This window comes from Emys orbicularis, chromosome 1 (genome assembly GCF_028017835.1).
Source record: "Emys orbicularis isolate rEmyOrb1 chromosome 1, rEmyOrb1.hap1, whole genome shotgun sequence".
In the NCBI taxonomy this organism is placed as follows: Eukaryota; Metazoa; Chordata; order Testudines; family Emydidae; genus Emys; species Emys orbicularis.
The window spans coordinates 310245406-310262597 of NC_088683.1; the positions used below are offsets into that span (position 1 = coordinate 310245406).

The following is a 17192-nucleotide window of genomic DNA, read 5'->3' on the forward strand; positions in this document are numbered from 1 at the left end:
TTTGTATGCACAAGTTCAGAATTCGTTTGCCTCTGAATAAAGGAATTTCAGCTAGTCATGAAAAGACAAATTAAGGGGTTTGTTAGCATGATAAAATCCATCGGTAACAATAAGTGCTGTTCGATTTCCTTTAGGCTACTTCTTGGAAACAGTTCTCACTGGACTCGCTTCTGATTTTAACCTATCTCTTCCCCTTAAAGAGAGAGATTATTTTTTATAAAATAAACTGCAATACAAACATTAAAACTGAGAATTTTAAGCATTTACTTTTTATTGTGTTCTGTGTATTTACTATTTTATGTTTATCGCAGCTTGTAAAATGGACATGAAAAAGCTTAACTTTAATTTCTGGTCAGTTTCAGCTTTTTTATATATTACCACAAATTTTGAAATATCTGTTCTGCAGATGCTTTAGGGGAATGTTTTTAAAGTTGCTACTGGAATTATTTTTTAAATTTCTTGGAAACAAATTTGTTGCTCTTAAGTCTTGTAGAAGTTGGTTTTGCAAAGCCTGAATTTTGACTAAGGGCTTGTCTACACTGGCAAGTTTCTGCGCAGTAAAGCAGCTTTTTGCACTCAAATTGCAGATGTGTACACACTGCCAAGCCACTTTGTGCGCAGAAACTCCTCAGTTGCAGCGCTGCAAAAAAACCACCTCAATGAGAGTCGTAAGGCTATTTATCCAGCGCTCTGTTGCCACTGTGAACACTTGATTGCTTTCTGCACTGTAATTGGCCTCCGGGCTGTCCCATAATGCCTCAAGTGACAGCTCTGCTCATTGATTTGAACTCGGCCGCCCTGGAGACATGCGCCGCTCCCCTGTCAAGCACCTTTTCTAACAGCCGTTGTGTGCTGTGCTGTGCTGATCTGCTCCGGAACACACAGCAAACCATTAATGTGGAATGCTTGTGCTGTTGAACACAGAGGCAGAGGGTGTGTGTGTGTGTGTGTGTGTGATTGCTGTGCAGAGAGCCCAGGGAGGGAGGCAGGGGCTGATGGGGTTTTCCCCTGCCTCAGGACTGGTTGCTTCATGACGCTGTCTGAACTTACAAGACAGCATGCTGTCACACTCTGTCCCCCAAAACACACACATTCTCCCCCCTCCCCCCCATACACACACACACACACACACACACACACACTCTGTCTCACTCACTCACTCTCTCTCACTCTTCAGTTGAAAAGTAGCTGGCAATGTAGTAGGATGCCCATGGAACAATGGGATTGGAAAACCTGCATCATGTGACACTGTGCCTGCTCCATGAGGTATTGCAAACCCTTCCCAAAGCACCCTGCGGCCAATTGCACAGTGGGCTAGCTACCACAATGCACTGCTGTCTTTGCCGTTGCAAGAGCTGCTAATGTGGATGCACTCCAGCGTCACAAGGAGCACAGTGTGGACACGCAACAGTAGGGTGACCAGATGACAAGAACAAAATATCGGGACACATGAGGGGGGGGGGGGGGGGGGGGCGTCGAAGCAAAAAAAAAAAGAAAAAAAAGCCGGAGTGCAAAATATATTGGTTGGGACGCGGGACAAACAACTAAATATCGGGACAGTCCCGATTTTATCGGGACGTCTGGTCACCCTACGCAACAGTGGTATAACTTGTGGCGCAGAAACTTGCCAGTGTAGACATATCCTAAGTTTGATGTGACTGTCTCTTTAAATATGAAGTTAAATGACACCTGGACCAAATTCTATTGTGTGATAGCAATGCAGCTCCTCTGGGTGAAATTATGCTCAGTTACACAGGTTATCTAATGTAATTATTAAATCCAGTGGAGTTATGCTGGGTTTATTAACAGTTTTACCTGATATATCTGAACCACAGCCCCAAATAACTGTCACAGAGGTTATATGACACTCCCTCTTTATTGCTGCATTGTGATTTAAGCCATTTTGTGCTTTACTTTCCTATGGAAGTCAAAAAGAAATTCTCACTAGTCAGAAAGGCAGGAGTCCAAATTAACTTTTTTTTTTTAGTATGCTCTTTATTCAGCCATATTCATTCTTTTCTAGCATTCAAGGTGATAGCTGGTCAGAATTTCCAGAGAAAATTTCACCATTTTGAAATTTGGTTCTGTTCTGATTCAGAATGGAAACAAATATTTTCAGATTTTCCTGCAAATGGAACTTTTATAAAATTTTCATTTTGAAAACACTGAAATATGTTCTCTAAAACTGTGTGTTCCCCAGGTTCCCTAGCAGCTCCTGACTCGAATAGCAGCAGTGAAACTGACAATTATTTGCATTGTTGTTGTTGCCATGTTGGTCGCAGGATATTAGAGAGACAAGGTCTGAAGTAGACCTGCTCTGTGTAGCTCAAAAGCTTGGCTCTTACATCAACAGAAGCTGATCCAATAAAAGATATTACCTCACCCACCTTGTCTCTGACAAGAATAATATCCGTTTCAGTCAGGAACTGCTAGGGTTTCCAGGGTCCTTGGCTTCAGGACAGCCCAGTGATCCCAGATCTTCCATATTCCTGGGCCAGCCGGCTTACTGAACTGCTTAACTCACAGGCCAGCTGGCTCCCTAGGCTGCAGGAGTTGCCCCAGGAGCCTGACGTCCTGGGCTCCCAACTCCACATCAGTCCTTTTGGTGGGCCACTGAGGAGTTGGGCAGGTGAGCTTGCAGGCAAGTTTTGAACCTGGCCTGTGTTCCATTGGAAGGTTAGTCAAAATTGGCATGTTTCCACAAAATGTTTAGCTTTCAGCGAATTCGCAGTTCCCAATGGAAAACCATTCAGTCGGAAAATTTCTGACAAGTTCTATTCAGTGGGAATGCAGATTGTCCAACTGAAATGTTACCACTTGTTGCTTGAATTTGAGTTTCCTTCTTGATGGACATTTTCTTTCTTTCCCTGGGTACCCAGACATTTAATGCCATAGTCATAAAGTGCACGTGTTGCAAAATTTGTAGACCACACAGTGGCATTGCTGTATTTAGTCTATTAAGTGCATTATTAATGGTATTTCATGTATAGGCATGATTGTTTCAGTGTATGTTGTGGTAACCTTTGGATAATTGTTTTGAAATGGCTTATTTTTTTTGTTCTCAGTTATATGAATTACTTATCCTTTTTGTGCCAATTAAGCTTATAAATATAAATTAAAAATATCAAATGTTTTACTATTTTAAAATATTGTGGTAGTGCCCCGAGGCTCCCAGTTAGGGATCAGGACCACATTATGGTAGGCTCTCTATATACATTGTTTCTAATCATGTATTACACATGGAAAGTAATCATAACCACACATTTTCAGTGTTATTTCAGCTATTCATTTTTTCTCCCTTCCTCCATCCCCCACTCTGAATAGCTCGAACACCACTTGGTATTTCCTGTAGCTTCCCTCACACATCAAAGTGAGACTATGATTCCTACCCCACCCATGTAAATATCAGCAGTGTTAACAGCATGTGAAACTTTGCCTCTGTTTAATAAAAAAAAAAAAAAAGCTTTACAGTAGGCATGTCTATGGGCTGATACAAAAAGAAAATTCAGTACTGTGGTTGCTCACAATACTCTGAAAATTGTTTAGTTTCATCGCAATATAATTCCTATGTATAGTACCATGGAAGCTTTAAAGGAACACTTAAATTATTCTTATGAGAGGAAAACAAAAATCCTGTTGGTCTGAACAAACATTTAATCAGCTGCTTTAGGAGGATATTATATTTAGAACCAGCATGTAAAGTATTATGGGCTAAATTGAGCCTTTAGATTCCTCCCTGAATATGGGGCAGTGTATAGTTGGGTTCCCCAGTCTGGAAAATAATTCTGGACTAGGACACCTTCCACTGAGAATTTGCTGCATCATAATTTTAAAAGATGCAGCATAATAAAAGATGCAGCATATTTCCTCCCTTTGTGTCCAGCCAACTCCATTGTTTGCTACTTTAACTATTTCAGCTAACAGAATTCTTAAATTCCCTTTTGTTTTAATAACTTTAAGAAATGAAAATTTGAACAATTTGCATTAATTTACATGTAAGTATAAATATTTCTAAACAAAAACCCCTGTGTAAGATGGTAGATCCGTCATTGCCTACCTTTCAACGGAGGAGAGTCAGAGTGCAAAATTTTATTTGCAAAAGTCCACTTGTTATCATCCCACACCGGTAATAGTTATATTATTTAACTAAATCTTGCATTTCTAAATGTTACAAAATGAAAAGTAGTTTTTAAAAAAATCCTTCTGTCCACAATAAATAGAAATTCTGAAGGGCTTTGAGCCATATAATCAAAGCTGTTCCTCGTCTTCAGACGTGGGAGTGCAGAGGCTACCACACTCGGTCTTTGCCACCATTACTCTCATTTTATTGCCAAGCCCCGCTACACTGGAATAACAAGGTCTACAACATACTGCTGATACAGCTAGCAGATATCTGCACTTCAGTCACTGTTTTCTTCATTTTTAGAAAAGTAAAGCATCACAACTGCAGCATTTGTTATAGCTAAAGCTACTTACAATTTAAGGCAAACAAAATTCATTGTTAACTACAGGATCACAAGAGCTGTGGCTCTTCATATTTCAGTAGCTCTCGACTCACTTGCCTGGATTTGCTCACTCTGCTGCACTTTTTGGTGTAAATCTAGAACAGTGGTTCTCAACCTGCAGCCCAATCAGCACACAGCTGCGGCCCATGTGACATCCTCAGGGCCAGACAGGTACTATTGGATGCGGCCCACAGTAGCCAATAGGTTGAGAACCACTGATCTAGAGTAATAGATACTATGTGTTAGAGTCCCTGCCAAAAACAAACAAAAGACTGTAAGGTATGGAACCAGTAGGCTCAATGCTGCATTTTTTCACTGGAGGATAGCAACTGCTGCATGTGAAATGGAGTTAGCATTGTATTCCCAAGAGAGTGGATGTAATGATCAAAGACTGCTGTGACTCGAATTTATCGGGAAGGAATTTTTTTATTCAGACTTAGCAGTTCATTGTAAAAAGAGAAATTAAAATTAAGAGTGTGTGGAAAAGGGTGGCTTTAAAGAACTCATTCTTCATGTAAAACTTTGGAAAGTATACTTTAGATGTCTCCCTTTGTTAGTTGTGGCAGAGTGTGATGGGAATGGGGTGGTCTACTCACCGCTAGGTATGGTGCCTTTTCCTCGCCGTTCTGGGGAATAGCCCCTTCCCTCGGTTGCACGCTGTCTCTCTGCCTCTCTATCGGGATCTGAAGCCCCTCTCTCGCTCCAGGAGCTGCTGCAGCCTTTTCATGACACAGCTTTCCAGCCAGGCCACTTTATCCCCCTTCCAGGGTAACAAAATCTTCCTTCAGCAGTCCTAGGCAGTCTTCCTATTCACTGCCTCATGGTGCCACTCCCTCAGTGGCTGGCAGGGGAATCCAGGTATGCCCATATCTTGAATACTGCGTACAGATGTAGTCTCCTCATCTCAAAAAAGATATACTGGCATTAGAAAAAATTTGGAGAAGGGCAACTAAAATGATTAGGGGGTTGGAATGGGTCCCATATGAGGAGAGATTAAAGAGGCTAGGACTTTACAGCTTGGAAAAGAGGAGACTTAGGGCTGGTCCACACTAACCCCCCACTTCGAACTAAGATACGCAACTTCAGCTACGTTATTCACGTAGCTGAAGTCGAACTATCTTAGTTCGAACTTACCGCGGGTCCACACGCGGCAGGCATGCTCCCCCGTCGACTCCGCGTACTCCTCTCGCGGAGCAGGAGTACCGGCGTCGACGGCGAGCACTTCCGGGATCGATTTATCGCGTCTAGACAAGACACGATAAATCGATCCCAGAAGATCGATTGCTTACTGCCGGACCCGGAGGTAAGTATAGACGTACCCTAAGGGGGGATATGATAGAGGTATATAAAATCATTAGTGGTGTGGAGAAAGTGAATAAGGAAAAGTTATTTACTTGTTCTCATAATGTAAGAACTAGGGGCCACCAAATGAAATTAATGGGCAGCAGGTTTAAAACAAATAAAAGGAAGTTCTTCACACAGTGCACAGTCAGCTTGTGGAACTCCTTTCCTGAGGCGGTTGTGAAGGCTAGGACTGTAATGGGGTTTAAAAGAGAACTAGATAAATTCATGGAGGTGAAGTCCATTAATGGCTATTAGCCAGGATGGGTAAGGAATGGTGTCCCTAGCCTCTGTTTGTCAGAGGGTGGAGATGGATGGCAGGAGAGAGATCACTTGATCATTACCAGTTAGGTTCACTCCCTCTGGGGCACCTGGCATTGGCCACTGTCGGTAGACAGGATACTGGGCTGGATGGACCTTTGGTCTGACCCAGTATGGCCGTTCTTATGTAACCCAGGCCTGCCCTCTACTCCAGGTTCTGGCTCACGGACCCTCTAGCCAGCAGTCAAGGTCTGTTCCCTTCTAGGCCTTACTGCTTTTCCCTGAGCCCTGTCCTGCCTACCTGGCCGCCTCCCTCTCTGGATTGGCGAGCCCAAATGCACCTCCCCTTCTCCCAGGGTGTGACTGTAGACTTTCCCAGCAGTCCCCTTTCGCTCTCAGCTCCTGGGCTTTCTGCAGGCCCTTCCACCTGAGCCTGCTTCCAATGAATTCCCTGCTCCCTGGCTTCTCCTCCAGGTGCAGTTAATGGAGTTAATTGGTTCACCTGGCCATCTTAACCCCTTCCAGTCCTGTATGGGGTGGACATGCCATGACACAGAGATTTTCATGTTCAAAGTACTTAACATATCTAATCCACCTCACAGCTGTGTGAGGTGCGTAGCTGCATATCAGAGCTGGCCAGAAAATGTTTTTTGTTTTCCCCTATGTAAAATTTAAAAACCATTCAGGTTTTGGCTTTTCAGTTTTCCAACAACAAATCATATCTTTGAGTAAAGCAGATATTTTCTGCAAAATATTTCATTTAGGCAAAAACTCAATTTTCTGTCAGTTCTGATGGAAATTTTTTTGACCAGTTCTATCTGTAATCCCCATTATAGAAGGGGAACGTCAAAAAAGAAATTACTAGTTTGAGGCCACAGAGGGTTTCAGTGTCAAAGCATGGATTAGAATTCTGAGCTTCCTCATTCTTTATTTGTTACTAAGGTCATATGTCTGAAATGGAAAGGGGGCTGTCCAATCTCTCCCAAAAATGTCCCTTTGCAGACAGGGCTCTGTTCCCAAAGTTTCATCCATGTTTGATGTACTGTATTGAACATATTACAAAAGTTTACTGATCCTACAGAGAAAGAGGTAAGGGAAGGTGTGGTTGAAGTTGAAGCAGCCTTCATACCACTCACATATGCATTATCTTGTCTTCAGCTGAGAAGCATTTAAAATCCCCTGTACATACAATTTGAAATATTAAATGGACATTGTCAAGATAAAAATCAAACTCAAAACATATCATTGTACTGATCCTTGCTTCTGACCAAACCTTAGACTGCTAAAGCAGAATTTAAAAAAAGTTTAATTGATTTTCAAGCAAAATTAATTTACTCTCAAATTTATCATTTTTACTTCAGATTCTCAATACTGCAATGTTTGGGGGTAGCAAACTCAGCACAGATGTGCTAATAACTTCTAAACAACAGTTTCCATTTAGTTCTAAATCAACTACAGAAACATTTCTGTTGGTCTTGGCTTAGATTTCCATCCCAACACTCAAACGCTAGTACCCTAAGGTACAAATGATTAGATCTAACAAAATTAGAACTTATCTGAATTTTCAGATCTATTGAAGTGTATAGACCTTAAGATAGATTGACTGTTGGGAATTCAATGAACAAATTAAATTTCAGCTGTAAAATGACTATAGAAAATAATTTTGAGGACAAGATGGTAAAGTGGGTTAATACAATATGGTGGGATTTTCAAAAGCAACATAGGCACAAATGTCTTATTGACTTTTGCTGGGGTTTTGCTCCGAAATCACTTAGGTGCTTTTGAAAATCCCAAACTAGCCAATATGCAGGTTTTGGTCACAAGTGAAAAACAGGCCAAGAGTATAAACCTTGCTTTAACTTTTAAAGTGCTTTTTAAGCATTGAAAAATAACTGTTAAAATGCCCTTGTGAGCTTCTATATTTATTGCCTTTTAATTCGTCCATATAAGCTTGTTTGTTTACAAATAAAAATGTTTTTCTATCTCCCTGTCCTACAAATTCAGCCTGGAATCTGAAACTCAAGTTGATTTCTCTGGATCACAAATAATCACTCAAAAACATTCTTCATTCAATTAATGTTTGCTTGATGTATGAGCCAGAATAGTGTCTAGTACTGTCTCTTAGCTTTTTGGCTGTGCAGTACTCCTAGGAGGAAAGTAATTTAAAACTTACTTTTGTCACTAGAGAAAGCATCTGACTCTGAATTAGCCCAGGAAGAAGGTGTCTTAGCTAACTATTGTTTTTATTCACGAATCTGACCATAACGACACCACTTTAACAAGTTAAGGCTGCATATGAGCAACTTCCTCTGTTCTTCTCTGCTACATTTTGGCCGCTGTGAGGTTTGGAATTCATTAAACTATAAAAGTGATCCTGCAGACCCTTGAAAAGCAATGGCAACTTTTTCCAAAATAGGAACTTTTGCCAATCCCCCTCATAGGTGCCTAAATATGGACTTAAGAGCCTAACTTGAGGCTCCTATTTTAGAAAACTTTGGCCAACGTACCTATAAATCTGCACTTATTCTAGCTGTGTTTGAGATGTTACCTCTGCTGATGGTAGAATTCGCCTCATCTGAGATCTAAATAATATATACTTTATCTATATCTATATACACGCAATACTGTCTTTATTACTCATTCTTACAATACCTAGAAAGCGCACATCTCTTCCTTGCGAAATGACTGGCGTCTAATATTAATATTTTCTAAAAGTTTAAATTATGGCCAGAGCTAAAGATTTTCTTGCCATTGTGAAGCATAGGTAACAAAAATGAATATTTTCTTGTTTTTAGTCCCATATGCAGATTTTTAAGACAATCAAGTAAAGGCATTGATTTGAAGTTAAAGTGACTGTAAGCTTGCTAGGGTAGACATGGCCTAAATCTGTGCTTAGGTGTCTAAATTTTAAAAATTGCTGAGCTGCAGATGCTCAGCACTTCTGAAAATCAGGTAACTTTATTTAGGTGCCTAAGCATGATTTTAGTAAGCGAACTTTTTATGCACACTGGTTTAAAACTTTTGGCCTAAGAATCTTGCCTCAGGGACACAGAGGGGAGATGGTGCCAAGGTTAGGATTGGAACTCAAGAGCTCCTAGTCCTGTGCTTAGACCTGCGGCTCTTGCAGCAAATTTTTTGGTGGCCTCAGATTGTGACCAGCAATTCTAAAATAATTAATTTTTTGAAAAAAAACAAAAATGCACATATACACATCCAAATTGTAATTTATTTATGTAGGGTTTTTTTGCAGACTCAATAATAAAAATAATATACAGTTGTCTTTATTCTTTACTGGACCTAAACACAACAGAAACATCCCCACTGGCCCCTGCTGCCTCCCCCATTCCCCACTGCCTCACTGGGCTCCCCACCCCCCTATTGCTGCCGGGCCCTGCTTCATTCCCCTCGCTCCCTCCCCCATTGCCCTGAGCTACCTTCCATGGCCTCACACCCCAGGCCCACCACACTCCTTGACTCTTGACCACAGCTCACCTATAAGGCTGGTCCTGCTGAAGCTCCGATGCCCTGGGGTTGAAGCCCAGAGCCAGATCCCTACACCTACAACTGGAGCCCTGCGGCTGAAGCCCCAAAGGCTCACTGCCCCCGAGAAGGTGGGTCGGGAATCACCAGTTGCCTGTGGAGTCCAAGTTTCTTCCTGTGCTGTGCACACCAGCCCCATGTGTCTGCAGAGGCACTGCCCGGAGCCCGCAGGAGGCTGTGCAGTGCAGGCCACCGATCCCCTGCTGGCGACACCAGCAAACACCAAGGCAGCGCATCCAGGAGCAACAGCTGGTCACTGCAGGGAGGGGCTGCTGTTCCTTTCCTGGGCCAGGAGGCTGTTGTGGCTTCAGAAAAATCTGCTGGTGGCCACATTTGAGAGAGGCTGGCTTAGACCATCCTGCAGTGAAAATCCTGAGAGTACAATGTGGGAGGAGCTACAGTTAGGGTATGTGTACCCTGCAATCAGGGATGTGACTGAGGTACTCTTAGATCCAGCTAACTTGGATAATAGCAGTGAAGCCTCAGTTGCTAGCTGCTCCTGTATATACTCAGAGTCCTGGGTGGAGTTGTACAGCTCGTGGTACCTGGAGTACAGACCTTGGGTCCTGGGCAGGGTTGTGCAACTAGTGCGGCCATTGCTTCACTGCTATTGTTATTTGAGCTAGCCAGATCAAAGCTAGCTTGGGTATGTCCACAAATGCTGCAGTCACACTTCTGATTGCAGTGTAGATACACCCTTAGTGTTTGGCTTTGTTTTTTAAATGATACCTTGGAAAGTCTGTTTTAAAGGGCAGTTCCCTTATGTGCAATTTTATCTCCTCAGCCTGTTCTGGCCTCCGGGCCAGTGAGTCTGTATTTATGTAATCTTCAAAAAAGCTACCCCACGTCACCCTACCACATTCTGGGAGGAATTGGGGGTGGGTTCATTGTGCTTAACTTCTATGATATAGGGGTGTCATGCCACAATTAACTTTCCAGTTAATTGAGTAGCTTTGCCTAGCTGAGAACCTAGGCCATCATTTTCTGTTGGTAGAAGAATGGGGGCTGATGACAGGCTGGTGAGTGTGTGCACATACGCACACACCAATAATGAGACTCTCAGAACATCATTCTAAGCACCTTGTGAGGAGAGCAAGAAAAAGACAAAATTAAAGGCCTTTCTATTAAACAATGTAACAAAGCTACTGCACTAACAAGTAATTTTAAATTTTACTCCTCTATCCTTGTTCTTTTTATGTGTGCTTGTACAGTGAGGAACTAACTTTGAAAGTTATCCGTGCATCTGCTAGTAGGCAAACAGTTATGTAAAATAACTTAGAACAACTAAAAAAAATTTGAGTTTACAAGCTGAAGTGAACTAAGTGATTTAGATTATTGTTCTTCATAAGTATAACTGATTATAAATTTCAGTTAAATTATACTTTAAATGCTATTTTATAGGTGCCACTATTATATCATTAGGTTAAAAAGCTCTTTGAATCGCTGCAATGAATCAAGATGTATTACTAGTTTTAACTGCACAGATTTGCCAGTGACTTTATTAATCTGAATAGCATGTGTAAAACTGTTGGATGCATTTCTAAAACAAGGTGGGTGAGGTAATATCTTTTACTGGACCAGCTTCTGTTGGTCAATATAAGTTGGCCGAGTAAAAGTTACTGTTTCACCCACCTTGTCTCTCTCATATCCTGGGACCATCACGGCTATAACACTGCAAACAGATATATTCCAATAACTTTCTGGGTTTTATTTTTTTCTAAAGTCTGGTATGAACCAAAGAAAGATTTCAAGGTTGCCCGCTGAGATCTTTTTATAGCACTGGATGTACACCGTGCCTGTACTGTAAGGCACAAGTTTTAAAATTTTGTTTTGCAGAGTCAAACTCCGCTGTAAATAAGAATTTACTATGAAACTGTATGTTATACTGTGCTTTTTAGGAGTTAGAGTTAATGTCAATGATGACATACTAGTTCTGATTGTATTTGTTACAGTATTTGTATTTCTCTTTTATTTTTCTCTGGATCCCCCATTTCATTTTATAAACTCACCCTTAGCATTTATGTTTATGGCAAACTTTTCTTGTGAGAATGCATTCAAGCTTTCCTGTCATCATGGAGGATTACCCAGGCCATTATTCACTGAATTCTATACCACATTTGTAGTATATACTTCAGTTTGTGGTACCTTGGGTTTTCCTTTCTATATGACTGTGGGATAGTAATATTGCTGTATGGTTAGGCTGCCAAAGTCATTCAGAATCAAATTCTGATAAGGTAAGCTCTTTAAGTAGCACAAATGTACATTTTCAATAACCGTAACCAATATGTATTTCTAACCTAAAATGAAATTTGAATAAAACTTACATAGAGTGATAGACACAATTGGACGATATACTTGAACATCAAATTGCAAGTGCAGTACACGCTTTCTGTAACATGAACTCAGCCTTCCTCAGATTGCCCAGAAGTAAGAGTGCTTGAATTGCTAGTAACATATCTACATATTATAACTGAACAGAGAAATCCAGAACACAAGTATACTTTAGTTCAATTTTTACTCCAGACTTTATCATCTGTGGGAGAAACCACCACTTGACACTTCTTTAACTTTTTAAATATTTATTATTTTACAGTAAAGGTAAACAAATTCTGAGCAAGATATGCACAATACTCCAGCTTCTGAAGAATGTATGAAACACATGGCACTTTTAAACAAAGTTGCATCTTGCTTCATATAAGCTCTTAATTCTTAAAAATTCCTGGATTTATTGCAGCAGTTTTCAGGCGTCTCAAATAAATAAATATTTTTATTATCTCTAAATGTATAAGAAGCTCACATTTAAAAACATCAAAATTATGGCGCTTATGTGACGTACAGAACATCTAGGAGAGGGTACTTTACAATAAACAGCTAACTGCCATTTCTTGTCTTCTTGGAAAATAATATTTAATATGTCACCCAGGATATCTTTGTTCATGTGAGGAATACTCGATGTTTTTTTTCAATAGCAAAGAAGCACTTTTGAAGTTAAATTACACAACCCAAACAGAACACTTATTTAAAGATTTTAGTCTTTGTTTTAGTCGTATTTGCTATAGTTGCTTAGGAACAGCTTTGAGTTGGTTTTGTCAGCAATATTTTTATCTAAATAACTGACAAATCTTGTTTCAGTAACTTTACATACTTTTTAATCCATCTGTAAATGTATTTTTACAAAGGAATAGCTTAACTTTTGTAAACCAATCCTACAAAAGATGGTGGGTGTGGAACCTGTGGAACTGACACCAGAGTTGCAATAGATCAATGCTTTGAAGAATCCAGACATTAAGAAATCAGCATGTAAACAAAATAGTTGCAGCCTAAAATAATGTCTTCACAATTTAATTTTTTTATTTAAAGTGTTTTAACCTGTTAACACAAACAATGTGAAGACCCTAGTCTTCCAACTTCATAATATGTTGAATTGTAAAACACTTTTGGGCCTTGTTAGTATCAACTTCTGTTTTTGTGTGGTTCAAAATTGTAAGGAGACACAGCAGGGACACTCTAACAGGTCATGGAATCTGTGACATAAAGGCAGAAGAGATAAAACTTTGACAACTATAAAGATATTTGTAATTCTTGCAGTAATTACATTTTTCTATAAAATATGTTTACAAGTGACATTTAACTTTTTCCTATTTTTAATCATTATATAAACAGTTTTCTAAGTGAAGAAAGTTTATTCAGTGTACAAGAAAACATTTTCACAGCTGAAGAAAGGTGCATTTCAGTCCCAGTATTTTCTCTCCGTTTATATTGTAGATTCATTGTCAAATATTTTAGCTTTTAAAGTCTGGAGGCTGTGTTGAATAAAATTTTCAGTAATTTGAATTTCAGAGAATCTGGAATCGCGTGTTCTAGCTGATCTGTTCTTTTTTATTGAGTTTTGAATAGTGTCTGATGTAAAATAGTATACTATAGGGTCAAAACAACAATTTGAAACTGCAATGCATAGAGTGATAGGATACATAGTCCTGATAGCAGTTACTAATGAACAATTAATCCATATTTGTGTTCTCATAAGAGAATAAAGTATTAGGGTAACGTTATATGGCACAAAACAGAAACAGAATATCACCAAATGGACAAAAATCATTTTGAGTACCTTTTTTTTGCTTAACTTGTTCCGACTTAATGTAACTGGTTTATTCAAAGTCCTTAAAACCATCGTAGAACAGGTCACATTTAAGATCAGTGGAATAAAAAATCCCACAATTTCAATGAAGATAACAATCCTTGATATATAGGTTTTCCATGTGATATCAGGAAAGTTTTCAAAACATGTTTGTTGGTTTTGTCCAGTGTCATTTTGGGTGCTAATAGACTGAAAAAAGCTTGCTGGCACGCTTCCTGCTAGTACAGTTATCCATACTGCAACACAGACGATTTTTGCATTTCTTTTGGTTCTAAGAGTCTTAGACCAAAATGGGTGCACTATGGCTAAAAAGCGATCTACGCTTATACAAGTCAAGAAGAAAATGCTTCCATACATGTTTGTATGAAACAAGGTGACAGAAATCTTGCAAAGTATATCTCCAAATGGCCAGTTTCTTACTGTAAAGTAATAAATCCTGAAGGGTAATGTAAATACAAAAAGCAGATCAGATATTGCTAAATTAAGCATGTAAGTTGTTGTTTCATTTCGCATTTTCAATGTGAATGTAAAAATGTATATAGCAACGCAATTTGATATTAGACCAAGGACAAACACCATGCTAAACGTACATCCATATAAAATATACTTAAAGGAGTCCTCAGTGGAGCAATTAGAGCTTACCATTATAATGGCAATTTAAATTTACAATGTTGAATTCCTTTTGTTGTTAGCAGCCCTTCTGCAGTAACTGCTTTAAAATCTCTGGGTAGCTTGCAGATGAATTTGGTCTGTGAGTGATTTCATAAGTTTTCCATTTTACTTTAAAACTTCCACGTTGAAACATGAATGTTGCAGTAGGAAGATACTGCAGGAATCAGCAGGAGATCATTCTTTTCTTCCAAATTCCACAATAGTCACACATCCAGTCCTGGGCGATAATAAACATAGTTGTACAGGCAACTGATGAGGTCATCCTTGCATTTAATTCCACGTTCTTGTTTTCCCAGTTGTTAATGAAGCTGATACAGAACTTGCTGCTTTATGTTCAACTGCAAGTCAAAAAGTAGAGAAGTACTTTAAATGCAGATTTTCCAAAGTTGTTTAACTGGGAATGTGTAACTGAGATTCCTTAGGAAAAGATTTCCTGGGCTCTCTAAGATATAGGAGTTTCAATCTCTTTCACTGCCGCCTTGCTGTAAAACAAGCTTTTCAACTTGCCTGTATGCTAACCCCCACAGGGCGGAAAGCAGGCTGCTTAGAAATTCAGAAATACAATTCCAAAGCGTGTTTGTTCTTGCTGAATTTAGATCTCCTCCTCAGATGCTGAGTGTGTAGTATGCCTTGCTTATTCTGAAGAGGGGGGGGGGGGGGGGGGCGGGGGAAAGAGCTCAGTCAATTTGTAATATGACATCACAGGAAGAAGAGGCTGGACTTAAAGAGAGAATGGTTTCAATTCAGTTTGCCTTTCTTTAATCAGATAATGTGTCTGCAGGAAATATACCTCAGAGGCATGCAAATGCTCAGAATGGTGGAGCAGTCTGCTATTAGCTCTTTATGTAGCAGGAAAAAGTCCCTTGTCATCAAAAGTGCTTTTATTTTTTTTTAATTATTTGACAAATTCAGTGCAAAATCTTTGTTTCTTTTTAGTTGTGAAAGACTTTTGGGCTGGCGGAATAACTCCCACATCTAAACATTTCATTTTCTTTGTTAGTAAAATTATTATTTACATTTTGAAATTCTTAATGGCTACCTCTGAAATTTTCTTAAAGATATATTTTTGTAAAAAGTATCCTTCCTTGTGATGATACATAATGCTTATCAAGAAACAGAGACTAGCTGATTAAGCAGTTTTAGATCTTAATTCTCTAAACACTTCAGCAGATGCATAACTTTCCTCATGTGAGCAGCCCTTTTTGAAGTCAGAGAAAGTCAATGGGGCATATTTTATTTATTTTTTCCTATGAGAACTGTTAATATATGTGAAGGGAAGATTATAAAGACAGTGGAATTGAATCTGGGGGGAAGGGGGGAAGCAAAGGGGGAGAATAAAGAAATATGTTGTGGGATTGGGAAGGAGAATTTAGTGAGCCTAACAATTAAAATCTCACACAGCTAAATTTCTAACTAATAAGACATGTCTATTATCACCTCGATCACTGTGCATGTATGTTATATTCCTTTTCACTAGTCTTTGTCTTTTTAAATTGTACATTCTGTGGGGCAGGGAAATAATTTTCCTCTGATTGTAAAGCACCTAATACATTTTCGGTTCTACCGCAATATAAGTAATATACCTGTTCTGATAATTTTGTAAAGTGAATCACTTATTTGTACTTTCTGTAATTACTCCTACTAGTCACTGCCTAATACAATAAATAAATTTCTGCTTATTAAAATACTTTGTAAATTTTAAAGAGAACTCCTTTACAGGATGGCATGAGGAGACCCTCAGTTTAGATACGCTAGTCTCTTTCTGGCGCCAAAAATATGTATTTCACAGTCTTAGAAGAAGAAATCCTTGTGCATATGTGTGACTGATGCAGTTCTTTCAAGCTAAATGTTAAGCAATCACACCTAAGCCATGGCTTGGTTAGCAAATAGTGTATAGTCTATTCCCATTGTAAATGATGGTAGGTATTAGAGAACTTATTCACAGGGGTGTGGCCTGGTTTTGCAATGTGAAGCTTAGCAATCAGAAGTCAGAAATGCATCAGATGAGGCTTACTGGCAAATTTCTCTTTCCCTCCAAACAGTTTTACCCTGATTTCTTGATGGAAGTGAAGCAGTTGAGCTCTACTTCCTCACATTTATGACCTGCTAAATGTCCACACTTGGAGACTCCTGTTAAACCAAGAACCATACTCAGTTTTCAATTTTAAAATATATTGGAGCTGGAAAAGTGAACTGAGCAGACTGTGGCTATGTGTGCGCTGTTAACTTTCAGTCACAGCATAGATTTTACTTCATGTTGTTGCTAAAAGCAACCAATTGTCTTGCTTACTGTAAGCAAGCCAATTATATATAGTTATATTTTGTATTTTCACTTCCTTATGCCTTAGGGGACTGATCCACAGCCCACTGAAGTAAATGGAAGTCTTTGCATTGGCTTCAGTGGTTCAGGCCCTAGGAGTCTTGAGCTCGCTTCTCTACTCAGGGGTTAGGTCCTCTTCTTAGTATGGACTGTGATTAAGTCACTTTCTTAGTAAAAGAAAACTATGGCACAAATATGTAACCCAAAACTTACAAACTTGGGTGCCTTAAATTAAGCCTTGAGGGCCACATCTGGGTGGGAAATTGCATGCAGGGCCATGAATGTAGGGCTGGGGTAGGAGATTGGGATGCGGGAGGGAGTGTGGTGTGCAGGAAGGGGCTCAGGGCAAGGGATTGGGGTGCAGGACGGGTGCGAGGTGTACGAGGGGGCTCAGGGCAGGGGGTTGAGGAGCAGG

At 39.7% G+C, this 17192-nt stretch overlaps 2 protein-coding genes across 4 annotated transcripts in view; one reads left to right on the plus strand and one right to left on the minus strand.

Moving 5' to 3' along the window:
• RB1 (RB transcriptional corepressor 1) overlaps positions 1-17192 on the plus strand; it is a 165401-nt gene that overhangs the window by 87775 nt on the left and 60434 nt on the right. The gene's annotated exons all lie outside the window — the stretch shown is intronic.
• LPAR6 (lysophosphatidic acid receptor 6) lies at positions 13156-15062 on the minus strand. The gene has a single exon (XM_065417463.1). It carries the CDS (start codon positions 14428-14430, stop codon positions 13402-13404), a length of 1029 nt encoding a protein of 342 aa, XP_065273535.1. The 5' UTR covers positions 14431-15062; the 3' UTR covers positions 13156-13401.

Excerpts from the sequence above, each read along its gene's own strand:
- LPAR6 (XM_065417463.1), bottom strand. The coding sequence starts at position 14,430 with ATGGTAAGCTCTAATTGCTCCACTGAGGACTCCTTTAAGTATATTTTA.